Source organism: Silene latifolia, chromosome Y (assembly GCF_048544455.1).
Source record: "Silene latifolia isolate original U9 population chromosome Y, ASM4854445v1, whole genome shotgun sequence".
Taxonomy (NCBI): Eukaryota; Viridiplantae; Streptophyta; class Magnoliopsida; order Caryophyllales; family Caryophyllaceae; genus Silene; species Silene latifolia.
The window spans coordinates 37,588,897-37,615,998 of NC_133538.1; the positions used below are offsets into that span (position 1 = coordinate 37,588,897).

Below are 27,102 nucleotides of genomic sequence, written 5' to 3' on the forward strand. Positions count from 1 at the left end.
ACTTACTCACTTGGAGTTTGCCAACGGTGTAGATAATACATGCATCAAGTAGCTTCATCACTTCTGCCATAACCACATCCTGCATCTTCGGATTCAACTTTCGCTGACCCTGCTAGCAAGGCTTGTGTCCTCCCTCTAGCTTAATTGTATGTATACAAATGTCAGGATTGATGCCCTTAAGGTCAGCCAAACTGTATCCTAAAGCTTTCCTGTTTTTCTTAAGAATGACCAACATAGCAGAAAGTTGGTTATCATCAAGTTTAGCATTAATAACAGGATATTGCTCGGAGTCATCTAAGAACTCATTTTTAAGGTGAGAAGGAAGAGGTTTACGCTCTGGTATCTTTACCTCAGCAGCATAAGAGGTTTCCATAACAGCAATTACCGTCTCACCCTTCTCAATAGTGAACTCCTTACCTTTTAGAGCACCTTTCATCGTCCTATAATCAACATGTACATAGATTCATCTACAATGTCTATAGCATAACGTGTATCTTCTATCATAGGCTTAGCCAGCGTGCTAGCCAAATTAAATTTCACCTTATCATCCCCTACCTCGAGAGTCAAACATCCCTATTTGACATCAATAATAGCCCCTGCTGTATGCAAAAATGGCTTACCCAAGATTATAGGAATCTGAGTATCTTTAGCCATATCTAACACAATAAAATCAACAGGTATGAAAAATTTACCTATCTTAACAGGGAAATCTTCTAACACACCTAAAGGACGCTTATGTAATACCCCGGCCCAAACCTGGTCGGGATCGGTTACTTATGATAGCTCACCAAGCTGTGTACATGGCCCACAGATCAACACGGGTCCTTTATAGCGCGTTTTGTCCTCACTCATGCGCATCCCGAGAACCTTCCCAGGAGGTCATCTATCCTAAGACTACTCTCAGCCAAGCACGCTGAACTTTGGAGTTCTTTCACATGGATGACCATAAAAGAAAGTGCACTTTGTTGATATGAGTAGTACTTTAAATCCCTTTAAGCACTAGTCATTTAAGCCTATCAATGGACCTCTTCAATTACCGTGTGGTGTTACAATCACCCCCACTTGAAGAACGCAACGTCCTCGTTGCGCATGGAAGCATAACCGCTAACCCAGAATCCTCCCCCGCTAGGTGGGTGATCACAATGGAGCGTATAACAACTGCTTCCGGGAGCGTATATCAACTGCCTCCCATCACCACATAGTTGCAGGGTTGCTCTGATACCACTTGTAACACCCCGACCCAAACCGGGTCGGGAGCGGTTACTTATGATAGCTCACCAGGCTGTGTACATGGCCCACAGATCAACACGGGTCCTTTATAGCGCATTTTGTCCTCACTCATGCGCATCCCGGGAACCTTCCCAGGAGGTCACCCATCCTACGACTACTCTCAGCCAAGCACGCTTAACTTTGGAGTTTTTTCACATGCATGACCATAAAAGAAAGTGCACTTTGTTGATATGAGTAGTACTTTCAATCCCTTTAAGCACTAGTCATTTAAGCCTATCAATGGACCTCTTTAATTACCTTGTGTTGTTACAATCACCCCCACTTGAAGAACGCAATGTCCTCGTTGCGCCTGGGAGCATAACCGCTAACCCAAAATCCTCCCACGCTAGGTGGGTGATCACAATGGAGCGTATAACAACTGCTTCCGGGAGTGTATAACAACTGCCTCCCATCACCACACAGTTGCAGGGTTGCTCTGATACCACTTGTAACACCCCGGCCCAAACCGGGTCGGGAGCGGTTACTTATGATAGCTCACCAGACTGTGTACATAGCCCACAGATAAACACTGGTCCTTTATAGCGCATTTTGTCCTCACTCATACGCATCCCGGAAACCTTACCAGGAGGTCACCCATCCTACGACTACTCTCAGCTAAGCACGCTTAACTTTGGAGTTCTTTCACATGCATGACCATAAAAGAAAGTGCACTTTGTTGATATGAGTAGTACTTTCAATCCCTTTAAGCACTAGTCATTTAAGCGTATCAATGGAGCTCTTCAATTACCGTGTGTTGTTACAATCACCCCCACTTGAAGAACGCAATGTCCTCGTTGCGCCTGGGAGCATAACCGCTAACCCAAAATCCTCCCACGCTAGGTGGGTGATCACAATGGAGCGTATAACAACTGCCTCCGGGAGCGTATAACAACTGCCTCCTATCACCACACGGTTGCAGGGTTGCTCTGATACCACTTGTAACACCCCGGCCCAAATAGGGTCGGGAGCGCTTACTTATGATAGCTCACCAAGCGGTGTACATGGCCCACAGATCAACACGTGTCTTTTATAGCGTATTTTGTCCTCACTCATGCGCATCCCGGGAACCTTCCCAGGAGGTCACCCATTCTAAGACTACTCTCAGCCAAGCACACTTAACTTTGGAGTTCTTTCACATGGATGACCATAAAAGAAAGTGCACTTTGTTGATATGAGTAGTACTTTCAATCCCTTTAAGCACTAGTCATTTAAGCCTATCAATGGACCTTTTCAATTATCGTGTGGTGTTACAACTTAACTGCCTGGTTAGCCATCTGTAGGGTCACGTTGGTAACTTTAAGATGCCCCATATTCAGTTTCTCGCAAACCGCATAGGGCATGACATTGACACTGACACCCAAATCACGTAAGGCTTTATCTATTACATGAGTGCCTATGGTACAGGGAATTGAAAAACTACCCGGATCCTTCAATTTGGGTGGGGATTTGCTTTGTAGGAGTGCACTACATTCTTCTATAAAAGCAATGGTCTCCACTTCGTTAAAGCTCCTCTTACGAGTTAGAATATTTTTCATAAATTTAGCGTGGGAGGGTACCTGGGTAATTAGCTCGGTAAATGGTACAGTTACTTGAAGATTTTTGACGACCTCCAAGAATTTACCGAATTGCTGCTCGACCTTTGTGTTCTTTAGGCTCCCCAGAAAAGGAACCTTGATAACGATTGGCAGGTCAGCAGCTTTAGTCTCCCCTTTATCAGAATTAGACGCCTTATCGGTATTAAAAGGCGTCTCATCAATAACAGGTAACGGATCAGCAGTTTTGTTGAGTGAAAAAGTCGATCGACCATCAGAAACTGTCGATCGACTAACACACACGGTCGATCGACTATCCAGCTCAGTCGATCGACTTTTTCCAATTTCCTCATTGTTCACAACTGCAGATTTAGTCGATCGACTTTTTTCAGGCATTACAGCAGCTTCGTCAGCGTACTTTTCTACCGCATCCACATCTAACTCCTCAATTATGACCTTTTCAGCGTCCTCGGGCATCTCTGCTCCATCATAAGTAAGACCGCTTCGAAGATGAATTGCATTAGCCATGTCATGCGGCTTCTCAGGCTGAGACGACTGTTTTGGTAATATTTTACCGACTAAAGATTTGAGAGTTAATGCGGCTATTCCAATTAAAATACGATATTCAAGACTTAAGCAGATCAGTAGTAAGAACATAACGAGAACGAAAGTAAAAAACTAGTGCGAGAAAAAAGCAAACGAAAGAGAGAGAGAGAGAGAGAGAGAGAGAGAGAGAGAGAGAGAGAGACAAACGACACAAGCAAAATGGTGACGCGGGAAACCCAAAATGTGGGAAAACCCGCGGGGGGAATGGTATCGCACCAATGATCCACTAGTAGTAATAGTATTCGAGGGTGAACCTAGCTGGAATGATCAGGAGGTGCAGCAGTGATCTCCAAATGACTAAGTACAAATGGCACAAACGATGTATAAACTTCTAAATGTGTTAATGATGTTGATTGTCGCAGGTGATGAATGATATTTTTCCGAGTGGAGCCAATTAATGAATGAATGCCTTGAATCTGGTGTTTGTTGCTCTTTTATAGCCTCTCTTGAGTTGTTGCACATGTTTCCTACAAATGCTCAACCATATGCTCCACTCCCTACGAAATAGGAAGTGGTTGCTGACTTTGTCAAAGCTCCTGCTGATAACCGCAATGTTCCTACTGACCATTTCAACGTTCCTGCTGGCTGTTTGTTATTTAGTATAACCGTGGCTTTCGTATCACTTGAATGTCTAGGTTTATCCCCCATTATTCTTCCTTGCATCTAGCAGCCTGCTGCCTTGTCATTGATCCGTGTGCCTCTATTTTACCCAATTGCGAGTTGCCACGTCATGATGAGAATGAGAGGGTATTTTTACCCATACAATTACTCCCAAGCAACTGCCAGGTTCTGTTCTTATTCGATGGATGCTGGGAGTTGCTTCCCTTCTGGATGCTGCATGTAGTGGTGATGTCATAGCGTGACATTAGCCCACTTGCATTCTTATCCACTAAGATTGACCGTTAGAGGTCTAATCAGTCACTTCCTCTAAATAACTCCCCACCTCCCCCATGTCTCCTTTGGTGCAAAGGATCTTGCGTCACTACAGGTTGGCGATCTGCCAGCTTGTGCCTCATGCATGGCGCGTTCTGGTTCCGCTCTGCATCCTCGCTGAGGATCACGCTCTGGGGATTGGTCTGGGTTGTAACACCCCCATACTCCAAGTGCCTTACTAGGACCACTCAGGTATAAGGATGCTACCATCTCGGTTACCCGAGGCAATGATAATCATCAGACAATAACGAAATAGCATTTAAATAGTATAACTTTAGTGAAAGGTTAAAATTCAAAGCCAAAACCAAAATACGAATACAAGTTCTCAAAACCAACTGTCTAATCAACTAAATGAAATGTTTATTAAACTACTAAAGTTACAGCGGAAGACTTCTACCATCAGACGGTGGCACATCCCAGCTATCCCAGTAACTCGACTCATACCTGCTTAATAACTGCTCACCATCCCCGAATGGATCACCACGATTTTAAAACATTAAACGGGTCGATACTAATCACACAATTTATATAACCAACAACACAGTAAACAAACAGCTCAACGATCACACACACAATCACACCCACTCCAATCAATCTCCGTCACCGACTGTCCACTGGACCAGCCCTGCTAGTGGGGGACCGCAGCCGTACCCACCAAATCCCCGCTCATCATACCGAGCGATAACCCTGTCCCATTAATATGCACATCCCCTCCCGTGACGGGTTCCACGGAGGGCGAAACTAGGGCGTGAAGCCACTCCCGCAAGTGACTCCACTCAGCCGAGAACGCATCTCGAGAACCAGAGACAAACAATCACAACCATTAAGCTGCAATCAAAACCAACAACCGTCACAATACAAATACGATAATATTCAACAATCACACAACACCAACAGTGCATTATGGGACTAATACTGAGTAGGGAAACCCTACCTGGAAAGCAACACAATCAGACGGTCTCACAGCTGATATCAAAAGGCTTCCTCTACGAATCCTCCTCCTAACATACAAACATATAATCACTACCAATCACGAAATACAACAAAAACCCCCAAATCCCAAATTAGGGTTTAACCAACTTTAACGAAATACTATAAAAACGGTACGTAAATCTTATCCTCGACACAAGGATCACAAAGGTATAAAGAAAGGTAAAACCCGACCTTCCAAGCTCCGGGATTTGTCAACAATGCGATTGATGCGAAGAACGTAGTTTTTTTTCTCTTTTTGAAAGCAATTAGGTTGAAAAAGTGTTTAAAGAAAAGTGACGGAAGTAATTATATACTTAATCGCATTATTAACAAAACCCGACAAATAATCACCCCGTAAACCGGCTACTTGATCGAGTAGCTGAGGTACTCGATCGAGTGCCCCCTTACTCGATCGAGTATCAACGTTACTCGATCGAGTACCCATTAGGTCAGAAACTATTTTTAAAACGCAACACACCCTTACTTGACAGAGTAAGGCCTACTCGATAGAGTACCCAGAGACTCATAAAACCGTAGTATTACAGTCTTCCCTCCTTAAAAAGAACTTCGTCCCCGAAGTTCAAACCACAACAAAACAAAGACACACACTACAACACTCCCGACTCAACAACCAAACAAAACTCAACATAAAACATGTTACTAACCCAAACTCAACCCGACTCAACCACAACAAACATACCGACACAACATAAAAAGGGTATAAAAAAACTCTTAAAACTCTTCGCGATCATCTCCTACCCCCCCCCCCCCCCCTAAAAGAAATAAGGTTACGTCCCCGTAACCATACATACCTGATCAAAAAGGAAAGGGTAACGCTCTCTCTTGGCCTCCTCTGCCTCCCATGTAGCTTCCTCAGTCTCGTGGTTAGACCAAAGGATCTTAAGCAAAACTGTCTCACCACTCCTAGTCTTCATAACCTTCCGGTCAAGAATCTGCTTAGGTACCTCAAGATATGATAAGGAATCATCTAGCTCTAAGCTCTCTGCCTCTAACACATGTGACGGGTCACTCACATACTTCCGTAGCTGAGATACATGAAACACGTTATGCACTCTCTCTAACGCAGCTGGTAAAGCCAGACGATATGCAACCTCTCCAACCCGCTCTAAGATCTCATAAGGCCCGATGAACTTCTGACTCAGCTTGCCTTTCTTCCCAAATCTCATAACCCCACGCATAGGAGACACTTTCATAAGAACCTTATCCCCAACCTGAAACTCTATATCCCAAATGATGTAGATCCGCATAACTCTTTTGCCTATCCCGAGCTCTCATCCGTTCCCTGATCATCTTAATCTGTTCAACCATCTCATGTACCATCTCTGGTCCTAGAACCACTGCCTCAGCACTGTCGTCCCAACAAATCGGACTCCTACATTTCCTCTCATATAAAGCCTCAAACGGTGCCATGCTAATACTAGTGTGATAGCTGTTGTTGTAAGAAAACTCTATCAAATCCAACCTCTATTCTCAGCTACCACCAAAGTCCATCACACAAGCTCGTAACATATTCTCAAGAGTCTTGATCGTTCTCTCGATCGACCGACTGTCTCGCGGGATGAAATGTCGTACTCATCTTCAAAGTTGTTCCCAAAGATTCCTGCAACTCTTTCCAAAACCTTGAGATAAACCTCGCATTTCTGTCAGATACTATGTCCTTAGGGACTCCATGTAACTTAAGCACATTCTTACGATAACCATAGCTAATTGTGCTTTAGTCCATGTATCTTTCATTGGCACAAAGTGAGCTGACTTGGTTAGTCGATCCACTATTACCCATATCATGTTGTTACCCTGTTGACTCTTTGGCAAACCCACGATAAAATCCATAGAAATGGATTCCCACTTCCACTCAGGTACCTCTAGAGACTGAATATTACCTTGTGGTCGTCGCTGTTCCCCTTTAACTCTTTGGCATGTCAAACAACGGGCCACAAACTCAGCTGTTTCTTTCTTCATCCCAGGCCACCAAAACGTGTTCTTTAAATCCTTGTACAGCTTATCACCACCTGGATGTACGGAATATGGTGTACAATGTGCCTCTGTCATGATAGTCTTTTTCAGCTCCTCGTCATTAGGGACACACCACCTACCATCAAACCTCAAACTACCATCTGTATGAATAGAGAATCGAGACACTGTCCTTTTCTCTACTCCAGCTCTCCACTCAACCATCTTAGGATCCAACGCCTGTTTACCTCGAATCTCATCATAAAGATCAGGCTGTACTGTCAAATCTCCCACGGCATCCCCTCTCTGCATCATATGTATCCCAAACTTCCCCACCTCATCTCTCTACCTCATAAAATATAGAGCTGTACACAAAGAATGCACACTCTTCCTACTCAAAGCATCTGCAACAACATTGGCTTTCCCTTCATGGTAGATAATATCCATGTCATAATCGCCAATCAGCTCCATCCACCTCCTCTGTCTCATGTTCAACTCCTTTTGAGTGAAGATGTACTTGAGACTCTTGGGATCCGAAAACACCTTAAAGGTCGCCCCATAAAGGTAATGTCTCCAAATCTTGAGAGCAAACACCACTGCACCCAACTCCAGATCATGCGTAGGATAGTTCTCCTCATAAGGCTTCAACTGCCTAGAAGCATAGGCAATCACATTACCGTTCTGCATCAACACACATCCCAACCCATTCTTTGAGGCATCTGTATAAACCTCAAAGTTCTCGATCCCTTCAGGCAATGCTAAGATAGGAGTTGTGGTCAAACGCTCATTTAATGTTTGGAACGCCGTCTCACAACTCTCATCCCAACGAAACCTGTTCTCTTTCCTCATCAAATCTGTCATAGGTCTAGCTATCTTGGAGAAATCTTTCACGAACCGTCTGTAGTATCCAGCTAAACCCAAGAAACTCCTGATCTCAGCAACATTTTTTGGTGCTTCCCACTTTGTCACTGCCTCAATCTTTGCCGGATCCACAGCTACTCCCTCCTTAGAGATCACATGCCCCATAAAAACAACTTTCTCTAACCAGAACTCACACTTGGGCAGCTTAGCATATAACTCATGCTCCCTCAAAGTCTGCAACACAATCCTCAGATGCTCCTCATGCTCCTCCTTAGTCTTGGAGTAGACTAAGATGTCATCGACAAACACCACCACAAACTTGTCCAAAAACTGTCTGAAGATTCTGTTCATCAAATCCATAAACACAGCCGGTGCATTAGATAACCCAAACGGCATCACCACATACTTATAATGGCCATACCTCGATGTGAAAGCTGTCTTTGGTATGTCCACCTCTCTAATCTTCACCTGATGGTACCCCGACCTCAAATCAATCTTGGAAAAGACTGATGCACCACTCAACTGATCAAACAGGTCATCTATCCTTGGCAAAGGATACTTGTTCTTCACCGTCACTCGGTTCAGCTCTCTGTAGTCTATGCACAACCTCAAACTCCCATCTTTCTTATTCACAAAAAGAACTGGTGCTCCCTACGGTGATACACTAGGTCTAATGTATTCCTTCTCTATCAGATCATCTAGCTGTTTCCTAAGCTCCTCCATCTCTTTAGGACCCATCCGGTACGGTGCCTTAGAGATTGGCCCCGTCCCCGGTTTCAACTCAACTGTGAAATCTATCTCCCTTTTCGGTGGCAACCCCGGAATCTCCTCTGGAAAAACATCTGTAAACTCATCCACGACTGGGATCTGATCAACTGTCGGACTCTTTATCCGGTCATCTCTCACATGGCACAAGATCAAAGGGTATCCCTTCCTCAGATAAGACTTCAAGGTCACAGCTGCAATCAACTTAACTTTGGGTTTGACCACAAACCCACAATAAGACACACTAACACCCTTAGGACCTCTCAAAGACACTTTCTTTTAATCACAGTCTATCCTAGCTTTATACTTTCCCAACCAATCCATCCCGACTATCATCTCAAAACCGTCAAAAGGAAACTCGAGCAAGTCTACAGGTAGATCAACTTGCCCAACTATCATAGACACATCTCTATACAACCTCCCACATGATACAGACTCACCCGAAGGTATAAAAACTTTCTCACTTACAGACTCATATACCCTCAAACCCAACCGTTTAACATGACTCGAAGATACAAACGACTGAGACGCCCCCGAATCAAACAAAACAAAGGTATGAATACCGTTAACAAGAAAATTACCAGTGATAACATGTGCATCATCCTCAGCTGCTTTCTTGTCGATCATGAACGACTTTCCATCGGTCTTCTCCACCTCCCGACAAGATCTTGGTGATGTGGTCGGCTTAGCACCACCACCGACGATTGTTGTTGTTGTTCGTAGCTGGTTTCTGATAAGAATTACCGCCATTGCGGTTACCTCCACCCTAATAGCTCGACTTCCCGGTTAGACCATGACCCGACGGTCTATTGCTCGCATAACTCGTGCGGGTCCCTGAGAATAGCTCCCCCGAGCCGATCCCTGAAAAGCTCCAGGCATACTCGTGCACTTATGTCTCTTGTGGCCTACACCGCCACAGCCATAGCAGGTCATCCCCCAACTACCACTACTACTCATACGGCCACGCCCAAAGGAAGCCCCAGCACTGAACCCTGACACAGAAGAAAACCATTTAGTTTGATTGTGATTGCCTTTCTTGTGACTAGATTGGCCACCACCCTCTCAGCTCTTCCAGCCCTCTCATAAGCTTCCTTAACATCAGTAAGGACTCCCACGGGTAGCTTATCCATGATCTTAGGGGTCAACACCCTCTCAAACCTCAGCGCCAGGTTCTCCTCACTCAAACCCATATCCTCAGCATACCTAGACTTCTCATTAAACTGCTTGTAGTATTCAGCCATAGACATATCAGATGTTATCTTAAACCAATAAAACTCCTCTCTCAGCTTACTCCTCACATGTTCCGGTATAAACTCTTTCCTCATAGCCCTCTGAAACTCTTCCCAAGGTATAGCAGGTAAGCCCTGGTTCGCATACATCTCCCTAGCACTCACCTTCACCTTATCCCACCACTCGCCAGCTGCTTCCCTCAGGTAGAACGCAGCTTGTTCTACTCTCATCTCATCAGGACAGTGAACCAGGTCTAGTATGTTCTCCATCTCACGATGCCATTTGTCAAGAAGGTTAGGCTCCCCGGTCCCCTTGTACTCTTTTGGGTTAAACCTCGCTTTATAAAGGCTGATCTTGGAGGGATCAACCTCCTTATACTTTCCCACTTTCTTTAAGGCCTCCGTAAGAGCATCCTGATGCTCCAACATCTTAACGATATCATCTATGTTCATGGTCTCAGCTCTCGCATACAAAGCGTTTCTCTTGGGCGGCATCTTGAAACTATATAAGAAAGGGTAGATATAAACATACGCACTAAAACCTCAAAACACGATAGCAGACTGCCCAGAACACACTCGATCGAGTGCCTAAACCTACTCGATCGAGTAGAGGCTACTCGATCGAGTGCCCACCATACTCGATCGAGTGCCTCGACATCAGACCCCAAACAGACCTTCTGATCTCTATCATACTCGACCGAGTAGCACAGCTACTCGATCAAGTGACCCCCTACTCGATCGAGTGCCCTATGTACTCGATCGAGTGCCCAAAAACACGATTCTGGTTGTAAAAATGCCAAATACCTACTCGATCGAGTCAGACCCACTCGACCGAGTACCTCACCTACTCGATCGAGTACCCACTTACTTGATCGAGTCATGCTGATTCGTATATACTACCCGGATGTTATCTCACATATCCGAACATACTCTATGCAACTTTATAAACTCAACTTTATAATATAGTTAAGATGCAATTCTACCAAGCTTTTCATATGATCAACAAAACAACTATATCATATTATCAAACGCCACATAGTAAACATCCAACATGCTTCTTGTTCAAACAACAGTTTTATATACTTCACCAACCTTTCATTCACAATCTCAACCTTCTACTCCAAACATCCAACAATTACAACATACCTCATCACATCCACATACAAGCTAACAAGGATCACATATGACCTTGACATATACCCTCCATGTGACCGGTTCAAAATTGTAGGGCGAGTTCGCGACTTTAGGACGTCTCCCAAGCCTTTGCATTAGCTCCTATAACCTTTACCCCAGGTTCATTTTAATTGACTCCCTATGTTCATTAGATTCATGGGTTACAGGTTTCAGGATCGTCGCTCTGATACCATTTTGTAACACCCCCATACTCCAAGTGCCTTACCAGGACCACTCAGGTATAAGGATGCTACCATCTCGGTTACCCGAGGCAATGATAATCATCAGAAAATAACGAAATAGCATTTAAATAGTATAACTTTAGTGAAAGGTTATAATTCAAAGGCAAAACCAAAATACGAATACAAGTTCTCAAAACCAACTGTTTAACCAACTAAATGAAATGTTTATTAAACTACTAAAGCTACAGCGGAAGACTTCTACCATCAGACGGTGGCACATCCCAGCTATCCCAGTAACTCGACTCATACCTGCTTAATAACTGCTCACCATCCTCGAATGGATCACCACAGTTTTTAAAACATTAAATGGGGTCAGTACTAATCACACAATTTATATACTCAACAACACAGTAAACAAACAGCTCAACAATCATACACACACAATCACACCCACTCCAATCAATCTCCGTCACCGACTGTCCACTGGACCAGCCCTGCCAATGGGGGACCGCAGCCGTACCCACCAAATCCCCGCTCATCATACCGAGCGATAACCCTGTCCCATTAATGTGCATATCCCCTCCCGTGGCGGGTTCCACGGAGGACAAAACTAGGGCGTGAAGCCACTCCCGCAAGTGACTCCACTCAGCCGAGAACGTATCTCGAGAACCAGAGACAAACAATCACAACCATTAAGCAGCAATCAAAACCAACAACCGTCACAATACGAATACGATAATATTCAACAATCACGCAACACCAACAATGCATTATGGGACTAATACTGAGTAGGGAAACCCTACCTGGAAAGCAACACAATCAGACGGTCTCACAGCTGATATCAAAAGGCTTCCTCTACGAATCCTCCTCCTAACATACAAACATATAATCACTACCAATCACGAAATACAACAACAACCCCCAAATCCCAAATTAGGGTTTAACCAACTTTAACGAAATACTATAAAAACGGTACGTAAATCTTACCCTCGACGCAAGGATCACAAAGGTATAAAGAAAGGTAAAATCCGACCTTCCAAGCTCCGGGATTTGTCAACAATGCGATTGATGCGAAGAACGTAGTTTGTTTCCTGTTTTTGAAAGCAATTAGGTTGTAAAAGTGTTTAAAGAAAAGTGACGGAAGTAATTATATACTTAATCGCATTATTAACAAAACCCGACAAATCATCACCCCGTACACCGGCTACTCGATCGAGTAGCTGAGGTACTCGATCGAGTGCCCCCTTACTCGATCGAGTATCAACGTTACTCGATCGAGTACCCAACAGGTCAGAAACTATTTTTAAAACGCAACACACCCTTACTCGACAGAGTAAGGCCTACTCGATAGAGTACCTAGAGACTCATAAAACCGTAGTATTACATGGGTGACCTCGCCCTACTCTATGCTTTCAGGCCCTTTGTTGCCGGGCTTATCACCTTGAGGTTCTGCGATCGCAGCATCCTGGCGTAATCCTACCTCCCAAAGTGAGGGATGAAGGCTGGAATACGAAATTCATCTTCGTTAAGATTGACTCTCTTACCCCCACCCACGAGTACTTATTTGATAAGTGGGGGGCCTCTAAAGGTAATTTTAATTTTTGGGTGTCTGTTATTTTTCTTTTATCTTAATGTTCTTACTGGTGTACTGCTGCAGGTTTGAAGCAGCCAGTTCCCTCGAGAGATCATAGCGTGATTAGCCGTTTATTTGCCCTTCCTGTTGCAACTCGCTCTTACCCTGGTGTGCCTTCTTCCCCTATTGGTGCATCTGCCTCCGAACCTCTTGACATTGGTAAAGGAGAGCAAGAGGAGGAGGAAGAAGAGAGAGAAGAAGAGAAGGAAGGGGAGGAAATGGAAGAAGAAGAAGATGAAGTTGGTACCTTCACCAGTCAGCAAGAACCCCCAGCTGCCGAATTCCAGATGTCGTCTGGTAAGGCTTCGTTTTTTATAGGTTCTCGTTCTTGCTATATGGTCATTTGTGTTTGTGTTCTAACTGTGTTCCTGTATTAGGGAATACTCCTGTTTCCTCTCTCTCCCTGCTGGATAGAAATAGAAAGAAAGTTGCTTCTGCCTCCTCCGGTCCTTCTCCCAGGAAGAGGCCATCGCTCCCTGTTGAAAAGGAGCCGGTTAACACGCCTGACCCTGTTGAGGTTGCTCCCCTGGCCTTATATAGAACAACTCCTGCTCCCTGCGCTTTCCATTCTCTGGGAAATACCCCTCTTCCTGCAGTACTAGATGAAGCTCCTGGACGTGCCCTGCAAGTACCTTTTTTAATTTCCTTTATGTTTCACTGGTCTATTTTGTTCGTGCTGCTGACTGTTCCTCTTGCAGGTTTTGCAGGACGGCCTGTTCCTGCGCAGGGAGGTTGCCAGATTAATGGGGGAGGTGAACAACCTCAACGTCAACCTGGGGAAGGTGGAGGTAGATCTGGCGCTGGCTAGGAGGGAGAAGGTGGCGACCTAAAAGAAGCTGGTTGAGGAGATGGCAGTTGTCCAAAAGCAGCTGGAAGCTGAGAGGAGTGTGGCATAAGGGCGTATGGAAGAGGCTCACAAGGAGGTGGTGATGTTAAAGCATCTGGTCTTGGACTCTACATTGGTTTCCGCCTGGGAAACAAAGATCAAATGCATCAAGCTGTTTGAGGCGGGTGAACACTCCAACTGGGATCTTGCTGAGGAGGAACGGTTGTTTAATGTTGCATATCCAGCCAAGCCGGACTTCAGCCTCATCAACGACTTGCTGGGTGGTGATGAAGTAGAGACCAGTACTAGGATTGAACAACCAGCTGTCGTGTCGGTCGAGGAGGTTAGGGAGGATGCCCTTGTTGTCCAGGGAGGGGAAGGTCCATCTGGGGGAGAGGATATTGTGGAGCCCAACGACCATGTAGATGCTCCTGCTGATGTGACCCCGAATTGTTGATGTTTTGTTGGGCACCCTGTATGGTGGCCCATTGTAATCCAACTCTTTGGTGCCTGATAGTTTTGGGCACCTTTTAATACTTTTCTTTTTGCCTCGTAGGAGGAGGAAAAATACTTTGCTTTTCAAGTTCCCCCTAATGAGGGGTGTTTATGAATTTTCGTTTTGTTCCTTCTGTTGTTTTGCTAGAAATTCTTTTGTTCTTTCTGTTTGTGTGATGGCTTCGTACTTGTTGAGGTGTCTGTGGTGGTTCAGGGAGCTTTCTGTCCATCAGGATGCTCGAATCCCTCTGTTTCGACCACGCGCACATTGGATACTTCCTGTAGGAGGAACACTTCGCTAGTTCCTGTTCATCAGTTAGCCTAATAGGACATTGCCTTAGTATTCAACTTACCATATCCACATTCAATCCAAAAACATTGGTAAACCTAAAAATAGAAGCAATTTCATAAATCCAAAATAGTTTAAGGAGCACAAAGTGTGTTCTCCCAGAGTTTTACAACAACTTAAAAGAAATAGAGTTTCATTTTAGCCTTTTGAAATACTAAGTACGTTGCTTCCACATTTTTCTCCTTGTGACACCTGTGAGGTTGACACCAAGGGAAAATAAGAAAAAGGGTTTTGACTCAAAGGATTTGAAAGATACTTTATAAGTTGTCATTTCCTTAGTAGTACCTGCTGAATTCAGGAGACTTAGCACGTGCGTATTCAACGAAAGACCTTGCCTGGTGACTTAGTTGTTCCTACTGTCAAAAGAGATATTACTGTTAGACCAATGCAGGTGGTACAGTCAGGCGGTACGAAACAAAATGATTAGTTCTTTTCGCATGTACTTCATGAGAGAGTGAGTTGTGGCTCCAACAAGTGGGTTATGGGGTTGTTCCCCTTCAAGCGATAGCTGCTTAATCAAAGATACTTTTAGCAAGTTAGTTCATGTTCTAAGGTTTCTGGAGTACTGAATGCTAGGATTCAAGGGTCTTGGGATGTACCTGTTGAAGGTGGAACTCCTGGGTCATGCACCTGGAACCTCAGACATAATACTTTTTAAGGCGAATGATGTTCCAGGGTCTAGGGACAGCTTTCCCATCCATGGTCTCCAACTTGTATGCCCCATTAACCACGATGCCTTCTATGCGGTAGGGACCTTCCCAGTCATAGACGAATTAACCTGCACTCTGATTCTTGGTGTTTGGCAATACCTTCCTGAGTACCAGGTCCCCTACCTGCAGCGTTCTCAGCCTTACGTTTTTGTTGTAACCTCTGGCGCAGTAGTCTTCTGTTCTGTTGGATATGAATTGTGACCCGTTGTCACATAGGATTTCTGAAGGGATGCCAAATCTAGTTACTATGTTCCTCTTGATGAAAGATATCACATGCTTCTCCAGGATCTGAGCGAAAGCTTCTGCCTCTATCCATTCAGAGAAGTATTCTGTCATTGCCAGTATATACGTCCTGTTTCCAGAAGCACGGGGTAATGGTCCCATAATGTCCATACTCCATTTCATAAAAGGCCAAGGCGAGATGATAGGATGCATATGTTCTGCTGGCTGGTGGCTGACAGGGGTGTGCCTTTGGCATTCTTCATATTTCTTGACGTAATCTATGGCGTCCTTCCTCATGGTAGGCCAGAAGTAACCCTGCCTTAGTGTCTTGTTGGACATGCTCCTACCCCCTGTGTGATTTCCACAATCACCACTGTGGATGTCACACATCACTGCCTGTGCCTCATGTATGCTCAAGCACCTCAGATAGGGTCCTGCCATGGACTTCCTAAATAGGATACCATCAATGAGTACGAATCTGGAGGATTTCATTTTGAAGCTCCTGGTGTCTTTCTGGTCAGGTGGTAATTCCTCATCACGTAGCCAACTAATGTAAGGCTTGTGCCAATCATCAGTTTCTTCCTGGGGTGTGGCAGTACACAGTATCCCTGCTTCGTATGTCCACTGGGTGGTTGCAGCCTTACTGGCGTTCTGTTGTTCATTCTGGCATATGTCAGGTTTCATGACATGTATGAATGGTATAGAACCCACTGCCCCTAGAGTGAAGGCTGCTCCCAGGGTGGCGAGAGCATCTGCTTCAACATTCTGGTCCCTTGGTATCTGCTGGATGTGGAAGGAGGCAAAGCGGAGTTTGAGCTCGTTCTCCACTTCCAAGTAGGCTACCATTTTAGGATCCCTGGTCGTGTATACGTTATTCACGTGGTTGACAATCAGTTGGGAGTCACTATACACCTTGATGTGGTTGATTTACATTTCTAAGGCTAATTGGAGTCCTAAGATTAGGGCCTCGTATTCAGCCTCGTTATTCGTTGCTTTGAACTCGCACCGTACTGCCTGTATTATCTGTTCCCCCTTAGGTAATTTCAGGACCAGCCCTACCCCTACTCCCTTCGTGTTGGATGCCCCATCAACATGTAATTCCCATACCTGCTCCCCTTTAGCCTCACTTAGGGTCAAGATTTCACTGCCGGCTTGTTCTTGAAGGGTGGGACTAAAGTCTGACACAAAGTCAGCTAGGGCTTGGGACTTTATGGCTGTTCGGGGTTCAAATTTCAGGTCGTACCCACTTAGGTGGACATACCACTTAACCATTCTCCCTGACAGTTTGGGTTTCCTCATTATGGTTCTCAGGGGGTAGTTGGTCACGACTGAAATTGTATGTGACTCAAAATAGGGACCCAATTTGTACGAAGCAGTAACAAGTGCTAAAACGAGTTTTTATAGAGATGTGTACCTGGTCTCCGCAGGTAACAGAGACTTGCTTATATCGTATACTGGTTTCTGCATACCTTCGTGCTCTCGTACCAGTACAGCGCTTATTGCCACCTCTGTAACTGACAGATACAAGTACAGTGGAGGGGGGGTGCTGAGGTATTTCTTGAGCACCCCAAACGCCTTTTCATGCTCTTGCGTCCATTCAAACTTCCGGCTCTTCCTCAGGATGTCATAGAACAATCGGCACCTGTCTGAGAACCTTGATATGAACCGGTTTAGGGCTGCTACCCGTCCTGTGAGCCTATGTACGTCCTTTGGCTTCTGAGGAGATTCTAACTGGAGTACTGCTTTGATTTGCTCCGTGTTGGCTTCTATCCCACTTTGCGTCACCAAGTACCCCAGGAATTTCCCCGAGGAGACTCCAAAAGTGCATTTCAGGGGATTCAGCTTCATATGGTATTTTCTGATGATCAAGAAGGTATTTTCCAGGTGGGACATGTGTTGTTCTGCCTTCTCGGATTTGACTACCATATCATCAATGTAGACTTCCATTGTTCTCCCTATCTCCTCCTTGAACATTCTGTTCACCAGGCGCTGATAGGTGGAACCGACGTTCTTGAGGCCAAAGGGCATCACATTGTAGCAGTACAAGTCTCTGTCAGATGTGAAGGCTGTTTTCTCCTGATCCTTAGGGTCCATTTTTATCTGGTTGTACCCGCTCCAGGCGTCAAGAAAGGTAAGTAGCTCATGCCCTGCTATTGCGTCTACCATGGAATCAATGTGCGGCAGGAGGAATGGGTCTTTTGGGCAAGATTTATTAAGATCTGTGAAATCAACACATACTCTCCGGTTGTTGTTCTTCTTGGGTACAACCACAACATTTGAGAGCCATTCTGGGTAGTTAACTTCCCTGATCTTGCCTGCTGCCAGGAGGTTGTCTACCTCCTGGTTTATCACCTCGTTCCTTTCAGGAGCAAATTTCCGCCTTTTCTGCTGGACTGGAGGAAATCTGGGGTCTACATTTAACCGGTGTGTAATTACACTTGGATCTATGCCAATCATGTCGCTATGGACCAGGCGAAACAATCCATGTTAGTACGTAGAAATTAAATTATCTGCTCACAGATGTTACCTGCACAATCAGCTCCCACCAGAACTGTTCTTGCTGAAAACTGTGGGTCCAGGATTACTTTGTCGAGTTCCTCCTGGGGAGGTGCGTTATACTCCCTCTGGACGCACAGTTTCTGTAATTGCTATGCTGGACCAGCCGTAGTGGGTTTCAGAGCATTCTTGTAGCAATCCCGAGCGACATTTTGATCTCCCCGTATCTCCTGTACCCCCCAGGGTGTAGGGAACTTCAGGCTCTGATGGTACGTTGATGGTACCGCTTTCATTTCATGGATCCAAGGCCTGCCAAGTATCACGTTATAAGTTGACGGACCATCAATGACCAAGTACCGTACCTGTTTGTTAATGACCCTTGCAAAGGTAGGTATCACTATTTCTCCAAGGGATTGTTTAGTTTCTCCGCTGAAGCCTACCCAGGGTACTGCCTTCTGCACCAGATCTTTCTCGCTGAACCCCATGTTCATCAAGGTTTCCAGCATTATTAGATTCACAGAGCTTCCTGTATCTACCAATATCTTTTTAACAAGACAATTACCTATAGAAAGGGTAATGATCAAGGCGTCATGGTGGTGTTTTGCCTCATCGGGTATGTCTGCCTCGTCGAATGAGATTGCTGGTAGATCCAGTCTGCTGAACCTGAGGAGAACTATGGTTTATCTCCTTTATTCTTGGTTGCATGTCGCTTTGCTGCTGAATAAGTGAGACCACATATCTCCTACCCTCCTGTGATGACGCTCACGACCTTTGAGTAAGGTGGAGGTGGGGATGGTTGGGCCTGGTCAGTAGTATTGACCTTTCCAGTTTTCGCTCCCTTGGGGAGCAGGTGATTCAAGCATCCAACACTGTAGAGGTGCTTCACTTCCTTTCGTAGTACTACACAATGTTTTGTATTTTGACCAATATCGTTGTGGTATTCACACCTTTTGCTGGCATCTCTTCTGTCGTTCTCGCTGGGGGTAGGCTTCTTGGGCCACCTGGCCCTCTGCCCTAGTTCCCTGATTGCCTTTAATACCCCAGCAAGTCCAGTGGTGAACCCATACTCGCTGAGCTTAGGTGGAGCCTCGGTGCTCTCTGTTTCTCCTGAGACTTTTTTCACTGTGTTCTTGCTGTAGGGTTTGGCTCTTTCGTTCTTCTTCTGTGTTGTGATTTTTCTACTGGATGACTCTGTTCCGTATAGGTCCCTTCTATCCTCATACTCCTCTAGGCGATAAGTAGCCTCTGCCATTTGTTTGACTTCCTCGAAGGTGGCACATGGGTGCTTGGTGAGATCCATGTACAAATCAGAGTCGCGATGCATTCCCCTTCTGAAGACATTGACTGCTGTTGTAGGGTCGCACCTAGGGATAGATATTTTTTCCACATTGAATCTGCCGAGATAATCCCTGGTGGACTCCTCGAACCTCTGGATGATCCGGTATAGATCACTGGATAATTTTTCTGGCTTGCGAATGCTTGCGAACTATTGATTGAAAACGTTCACTAACCCCGCGAAGCTGGAAATAGAGTAATTAGGAAGGTTAACGAACCATTGGAGTGCGGCTCCTGACAAGGTGGAACCGAATCCTTTGCACATGCATGCCTCCTTTTCAGGCCCTGTTGCTACAACCACCATCATTTTCTGTTTGTACTGGTTGATGTGCTCCAGCGGATCCTCTGTTCCATCATACAACGTCATTGTTGGCGTGGTGAACCCCTTTGGCATGCTGACAAGGGCAATGCTGTCCACAAAGGGGGAATCCACATTGCACTCTGGGGTCGCCACCTCCATGGGACGTGGTAACCCTGGAACCTTGCTGAGTAGGGACCTGATATCCTGCAACTGTTGTTCTACATGGCTTCCTAAACCCCATACCCTGGTTGTGGGTTACTGAGTAGACCCCATATGGATTTGGTGTTCCTCCTGACAAGTAAGGACGGACCATGTAGCTTCCAGGTAATGGTGTTTAGTTCACAATAGGCCTGAACTAGCTGTTCGGAGTATAGGGCATATAAGAGCACATCCCGGGATATGCGTTTCTTGCTGACTGTTCCCATGGATTGCTCTCTGGTATCACTGGCGTACTGCTGGTTGTTGGTATGGGATTTGGAGTCAGTGCTCCTAATCCTAAAGGATTGAGTACCATAGGGTACGTTTGTGGCATCCTTGGTGGTGGTGGAACCCCTGGTGGTTAGATCGTACCTTGGGTGGCCACCGTTCCTGCTGGATATACTTGCTCGGGTGGCGTGGTTACCCCTGGCGGCAACATATCCATATCGAGCCTGGTTACTAGATTTTGCGGCAGTAGCCTCCCTGAGTACTCCATGGCATTCCCCTAGCCGAGTGCTGACCTTACCATCTACTGGGTCGTTCCCAGGGGTGACACAGCATCTATCTTTTCCTGCAAGGACTGGTTGTCCTTTTGTAGCCCTATCACCGCCTGCTGCAAGGATGTCATCCTTTGGAGCAATTGCTGTACCGGATCCGGTTGTGACGCTCCTGGGAGACGGGCTCCTGTCAGGTGTCCTAGTGATCCTGGGCACTGCGGACTCCCATCCCTATTAGGCTTGGGCACAGGATTGATAACTGGTGATTTACCAGCCTTCCCTGCTCCCAGATCTATGATTTTGGGGGGGGGGGGGAGTAAGGAGGCTTTGCTGATACTTGGGGCTGAGCCTGGCCTGCAGTCACTATGGTGGTAGGGGCCGCCATTGTTGGAACACCGGAGGTTGCTGGCGTCGCCCCTAATACTGGAGTTTGCACTGATGTACTCATCGGATCTGATACGCTCTGATTGACATGGCCAACTATAGAGATGTTAGGATATTTCGAAAAGAGGTATTTTAACCAAGATTTAACCACAATGCCCTACGGTGGGCGCCAAATTGTTTTTCATAACGATTGGCGTGGGAGGGTACCTGGGTAATTAGCTCGGTAAATGGTACAGTTACTTGAAGATTTTTGACGACCTCCAAGAATTTACCGAATTGCTGCTCGACCTTTGTGTTCTTTAGGCTCCCCAGAAAAGGAACCTTGATAACGATTGGCAGGTCAGCAGCTTTAGTCTCCCCTTTATCAGAATTAGACGCCTTATCGGTATTAAAAGGCGTCTCATCAATAACAGGTAACGGATCAGCAGTTTTGTTGAGTGAAAAAGTCGATCGACCATCAGAAACTGTCGATCGACTAACACACACGGTCGATCGACTATCCAGCTCAGTCGATCGACTTTTTCCAATTTCCTCATTGTTCACAACTGCAGATTTAGTCGATCGACTTTTTTCAGGCATTACAGCAGCTTCGTCAGCGTACTTTTCTACCGCATCCACATCTAACTCCTCAATTATGACCTTTTCAGCGTCCTCGGGCATCTCTGCTCCATCATAAGTAAGACCGCTTCGAAGATGAATTGCATTAGCCATGTCATGCGGCTTCTCAGGCTGAGACGACTGTTTTGGTAATATTTTACCGACTAAAGATTTGTGAGTCAATGCGGCTATTCCAATTAAAATACGATATTAAAGATTTAAGCAGATCAGTAGTAAAAACATAATGAGAATGAAAGTAAACAACTAGTACGAGAGAAAAGCAAACGAAAAAGAGAGAGAGAGAGAGAGAGAGAGAGAGAGAGAGAGAGAGAGAGAGAGAGAGAGAGAGAGAGAGAGAGAGAGAGAGACAAACGACATAAGCAAAATGGTGACGCGGGAAACCCAAAATGTGGGAAAAACCATGGGGGGAATGGTATCCCACCAATGATCCACTAGTAGTAATAGTATTCGAGGGTGAACCTAGCTGGAACGATCAGGAGGTGCAGCAGTGATCTCCAAATGACTAAGTACAAATGACACAAACGATGTATAAAATTCTAAATGTGTTAATGATATTGATTGTAGCAGGTGATGAATGATATTTATCCGAGTGGAGCCAATTGATGAATGAATGCCTTGAATCTGGTGTTTGTTGCCCTTTTATAGCCTCTCTTGAGTTGTTGCACATGTTTCCTACAAATGCTCAACCATATGCTCCACTCCCTACGAAATAGGAAGTGCACTAGTAGAAAAAGTCCTATTGACATCGCCACAAAGACATCGATTTTAGTTGAAATGATGTAAATGTTTATAAATAACATCGGTTCTTACAAAAACCGATGTAAAATGTGTACATATTTTTTCCCTTACATCGATTATTTTTAAAAACGATGTAGAAAAATATTGATACCATCGGTTTTAGCATAAACGATGTAAAGGGGTATCATTGACATCGGTTTTAAATAACCGATGTAAAAGTTTTATCATTAACCTGCAAAAGATTAATAGACAAACTCCCCTAACCTCTTTTCTTCACACGACCTTCACTTTCCTTTTACCGTTCGCCGCCGCCGCATCGATTTCTCTTCCTCCGCCACCAATTCCGTCTCATCTGTTTGTCCTTCTCTCTCGCCAAACATGGATCATGCCTGTTGATTATTCAGAATTCTTACCAAATCTCATTCCATTTCATTTATAAACCGTTGGTGAATTGGCTCCTCCAAGCACAACCGGAATCTACCGGTTCTGATGACGATGCCTATACAACCCGCTATGTATTTAATACCAGATTTCTTACCGGTTTTCGTCGTTCTCTTTTTTCGATGAATTATTCAGGTGAATTGTCCATTTAATTTTGTTTTATTTCTTTGATTATTATGAATATTGAATACAAATCTGTCGTTTCTTTATGGTGTTCATGGCCAATTTTGAGAGTAAATATGTGCAATCCAATATTGTTCTTGATGGTAGAAATGTCGGGTTAGAGTTTAGTTTACGAATAATGGAGGCACTGTCACCATAACTTTGAGATATAGTAGCGGAATGCATAGAGTCGCACATGATTGAGGGAGTCAGAAAAACAACAACAGTTTGAGACTCTCACTTAAAATGCTTCAATTATATAAATGGTTTGAAACTCATGTTGCCAAAGAGATATAGCTAATTGATGAGGTGAAGATGACCACAGGTTGATCCGCTTTGCAATTTTACATTATCATCATTTTATTTGGTTTATGATTCATCAGTTTGCAGTTTCAGACCAACAAAGTGATTAAATTTTGACTCAAACTTGAGTCACGTACTGATCAAGCTCTTGACAAATTACACAATGATAAAGTAGATTTACAAAATTAAGATGTTATGGTAACAATGATATGCCTTCTTTTTACCATTTTCCCATCTCAGACTAAGATTTCAGCATGAAATTTGTTCAACCACTTGGGTGCTCAAATATATACTCCGCAGAAAATATGATGCTTTACGATTCATTAGTTTTCAGTTACAGACCAACAAAACACAAACAAACAAAGAAAAACAAAGTTAACTGCCATGTATATGGAAATACTACTTTAACTAGGGGAAGAACATTTATGCTCCCTTTGTCTATTAATTACTGAGTATTTCACCATAACTTTGAGATATAGTTGTCGAGTGCATAGAGTCGCACATGATTGAGTGAGTCATCTTCTTACCAGTTCATGATTGAGTGAGTCATCTTCTTACCAGTTCATGATTGAGTGAGTCATCTTCTTACCATTTCTTTTTCAGCCATCATATTTCAATGGCTGATTTTGGGTGTTGCAAATAATTTTGGGATCAAAGTCAATAGCGCGCAGAAAGATAATGGAAGAGATGGGGTATAAATTCACAATAATGGAAATGTCAAGCAATGTATTGGATTTTATTAAGCATTTTTCCTTTGTGGTGGTTTAGTAAGTTTAATTTTTAAGCAATTTATTATATAGGCTGCAGACATTGATGAAAAAGCGTCGTAAAGAAAAAACCAGAAGATTTGGTCATGGCCCTTGCCAAGGCAAAGGTGCAGTTTTGTTTTCATTTAAAAGTATCAATCTTTAGCATTTTGTTGCTTGTTTCTTATATGTGTATTTGTGATCAACGCTTTGAATGAACAAGCTAAAGTCAACATTTTTTTTATTGCAAAAGTGCAGTTCAGTCGGTCAATACTTGAGTACATGGGTCTCTTACAAGTGCAGTTCAATTGCCACTCAAAGGTAGATCTTTTTCTATTTCAATTTCCTGTTACTTGATGTTAATTTTTATTGTATGATATATTTTAGTGCATTTAATTTGATTATTATACATCATTGACCAGTTTCTTATAAGCTTCTCTCTTCTTTTTCTTCAAACATTAATTTCATGTTTTAAGCGAAAATGTGTTACTCAATCGATGCTCTCTTTTTGAGTTTTAATTTAGGACTGCAAGTGAAACTTTGCAAGACGGTGATTTGATGCTTAATCATAAAGGATCACAGCTTATGTCTCAAGATAATGACTCTTCTGTAAGTGTTGTTGCATTCAATTTCAATTTTATTTGTAGTTAATTATTTAATCAGTTAACAAGTTAATTTTTCGAGTTCCGAACCAAATTGTGTTTTGCTATGTATAGCAATTATGTGATAGAGTAAGAGAAACCCAAGTAAGAGTAAGTTGTTACTTCAATTTTAATTATCATTTTGCTAGCATTGCCGTGTATCTTAAATCTTATGGGCTTATTTTCTATCCGAGCGGTAAGGACATATCAGAGCTATTATGTCAAAAGAATTAGAAAGGTCACTGATTTGTGATAGTTTTGATGGGACAAAGGTTACAAGTTTGCTGCTAGTTTGATAAGTGAATAAGTTCAATTCAAGCATGGATAATGGAAGTGTGTTTATTCGTGTTTAACCAAGTTAGGAATTGTGTGTATTATTGACTATAAATAGAAAAGTTGTGCGGTATTTTCATGACATTTTTCTTAGTTGCCTTGGAAGATTTGTGACGAGTATCACCTTTTTAAATATCTAAACTTCAATTTAATGTATTATGTGTCAATGTGATTTGCCTTTATTACTCGTACAACTTATTCATGACCGGAAACTGTTATGCCGATTTTTGGCTGTGTAAGTCAGTGACATTAGTTAGCTAGTGTTTATGTAGTTCAATATTAATAGTTTAATACTTTAGGCAATTGTTTGAATGTTCCCCTTCATAATTTCTGAATAAGCTTTGTTCAACTTGTTTTAAAGCATTCAGATTCTAGGGAACTTGACTTTCAAGTTTTATTGGAAGACCTGGAGACAGTCAAGGTCATTGGCAAAGGAAGTGGTGGAGTAGTGCAACTTGTTCGTCATAAGTGGGTCGTAAAGTTGTTTGCTTTTAAGGTAATTGTGTTCACAGCTATAAATATTATTATAGTTGAAAATAACTGGTGCTACAATATATTTCTATTGAATGAGATTAGTCTAGTTACCTTACACATGTGTGAGTTGACATTCTTTTTAGTTATTTTCAGTATGTTTTTTTTTTTTTTTTTTTTTTTTGACAAATTGAGAACTCAACTCTAGCCCGATTGGCTAGATTATGAGCAATAGTATTACATGATCTAGGAATATAAGAAAAGCTAATACAATGAAAAGAAGATGCAACATGGATAATATCTTTAATTAGAGCCGTTGTTAAATGGTTCTTTGCCTTCCCGTCCATTATTTGTTGTAGTATTTGAAGGCAATCAGAGCCTACATAGACATGTAGCAACTTGTTGTTAATTGCCCACAGCAAAGCTTCCAAAATAGCCATACCTTCAGCCTGTTCCACACTTTGCGCAAAAGTTGATTTTTGGATTTGAGTAACATTCCTATTCGGCGAAAAACAGACCCATCCAAGACCACTCTTTCGCTGTTCAGTCCATGAAGCATCTACACAGATAAAATGTTTAGGGCAAGAGGAAATGTCACCATACAACATCAGCGCATCCCCCTTCTTGAGGCGTCTCCCAATGTCCTGAAGACTATCTTCAGAACTAATAGTACCAAAGCCCGGTGGTTTCTGATCAGGGAATCGCTTTTCCGCAGCCATAGCCAAATTAAACTGCACTTCATAAATCCTCATTGCCCCCACCGCATTACACGTGGATTCCGAGAATGCATAAGCTGGTGTAGTAAGTATTTTCAGTATGTTATCCATAGAATAATTTATGTTCATCTTTGTTGTGTTCGTTAACTGGTGCTACAATATATTTCTATTAATAAGAGTTAACAAATTGTAATTTTTTTTTTTCCTGCATTTCATCACTTAGCTCACCTAATTAAAGGATTTATAAGTATTGTTTTTTTATATAGCTCGCATTGGATGTTGGTTATATTTTGTCTTGGAGATAATATTGCATATATTTTTGATTCGGATAAGGCGACAAAGAAGACATGGCAAATAAAAAGTTGCTTAGCATGGTAAGTTCAATCGACTAGCTAACAACATTAAATTATAGTTATTCATGTATGAATGATCGATAATATGATATTGTTCGTAGTAAAGGTATCTTGATCATTAAAGTTGCTTAGCATGGTAAGTTCAATCGACTAGCTAACGACATAGTAAAGGTATCTTGATCTGTTGTCTCGAACTGTTTGAATTTATATGTATAGATATTGTTCGTATAGAACTTTTATGTATATATATTGTTCGTATTTTCTAAGTGTGTACCTATTCCTAATCCTTGTTCTTGTATGTAGTGTGTTTCAAGTTCACAAATGCATGACAATTGAACAAATGAACGAGGTTCGAGAGCTTTGGTCCCTTTATTGTGGAAAGAACGTCTAGAGTATTTATGGTTTAGATTTCTAGAAATTGTAATTGAAAATACACATTTTGCGTCGTATGTGGAAGCGTGTAGTGTACGTTTTAAACTACTTTGAATGAACGGAATTGTATACGCTATGATATTTTTTTTTTGGTATAATAAATATATAGCTGTGTTTAAATTGTTGGAAGGAATGAGATGCATGGTTATTATTTGTATATTGATTCATTTTGCAGGCCCCTAATAGTGTAAAAATTCACAAATAGGTTA

The 27,102-nt window shown here is 43.3% G+C and overlaps 3 protein-coding genes across 4 annotated transcripts; 1 reads left to right on the forward strand and 2 right to left on the reverse strand.

Annotated features, from left to right (window-relative positions):
* Nucleotides 1-2,516: 2,516 nt before the first annotated feature.
* LOC141627862 (uncharacterized) lies at nt 2,517-3,329 on the reverse strand. The gene is made up of 2 exons (XM_074441068.1): nt 3,201-3,329; nt 2,517-2,996 (listed from the first exon to the last, which is right to left on the reverse strand). Exons 1-2 carry the CDS (start codon nt 3,327-3,329, stop codon nt 2,517-2,519), a joined length of 609 nt encoding a protein of 202 aa, XP_074297169.1.
* Nucleotides 3,330-18,376: 15,047 nt separating this feature from the next.
* Nucleotides 18,377-20,019, reverse strand: LOC141627863 (uncharacterized). The gene is made up of 3 exons (XM_074441069.1): nt 19,831-20,019; nt 18,971-19,710; nt 18,377-18,887 (listed from the first exon to the last, which is right to left on the reverse strand). Exons 1-3 carry the CDS (start codon nt 20,017-20,019, stop codon nt 18,377-18,379), a joined length of 1,440 nt encoding a protein of 479 aa, XP_074297170.1.
* A 2,500-nt stretch (nt 20,020-22,519) lies between these two features.
* On the forward strand, nt 22,520-27,013 carry LOC141634486 (mitogen-activated protein kinase kinase 6-like). Of its 2 annotated transcripts, XM_074446644.1 has the most exons (7): nt 22,520-22,871; nt 23,805-23,911; nt 24,001-24,075; nt 24,201-24,268; nt 24,472-24,556; nt 25,283-25,417; nt 26,375-27,013. In XM_074446644.1, exons 3-7 carry the CDS (start codon nt 24,055-24,057, stop codon nt 26,411-26,413), a joined length of 348 nt encoding a protein of 115 aa, XP_074302745.1. In that variant the 5' UTR covers nt 22,520-22,871; nt 23,805-23,911; nt 24,001-24,054; the 3' UTR covers nt 26,414-27,013. The 2 variants fall into 2 exon arrangements, 1 of the variants encoding a protein (XP_074302745.1); XR_012539217.1 differs by lacking the exons at nt 22,520-22,871; nt 23,805-23,911 and having other exon boundaries at nt 23,996-24,075; nt 24,206-24,268; nt 26,375-27,012.
* Nucleotides 27,014-27,102: the final 89 nt, after the last annotated feature.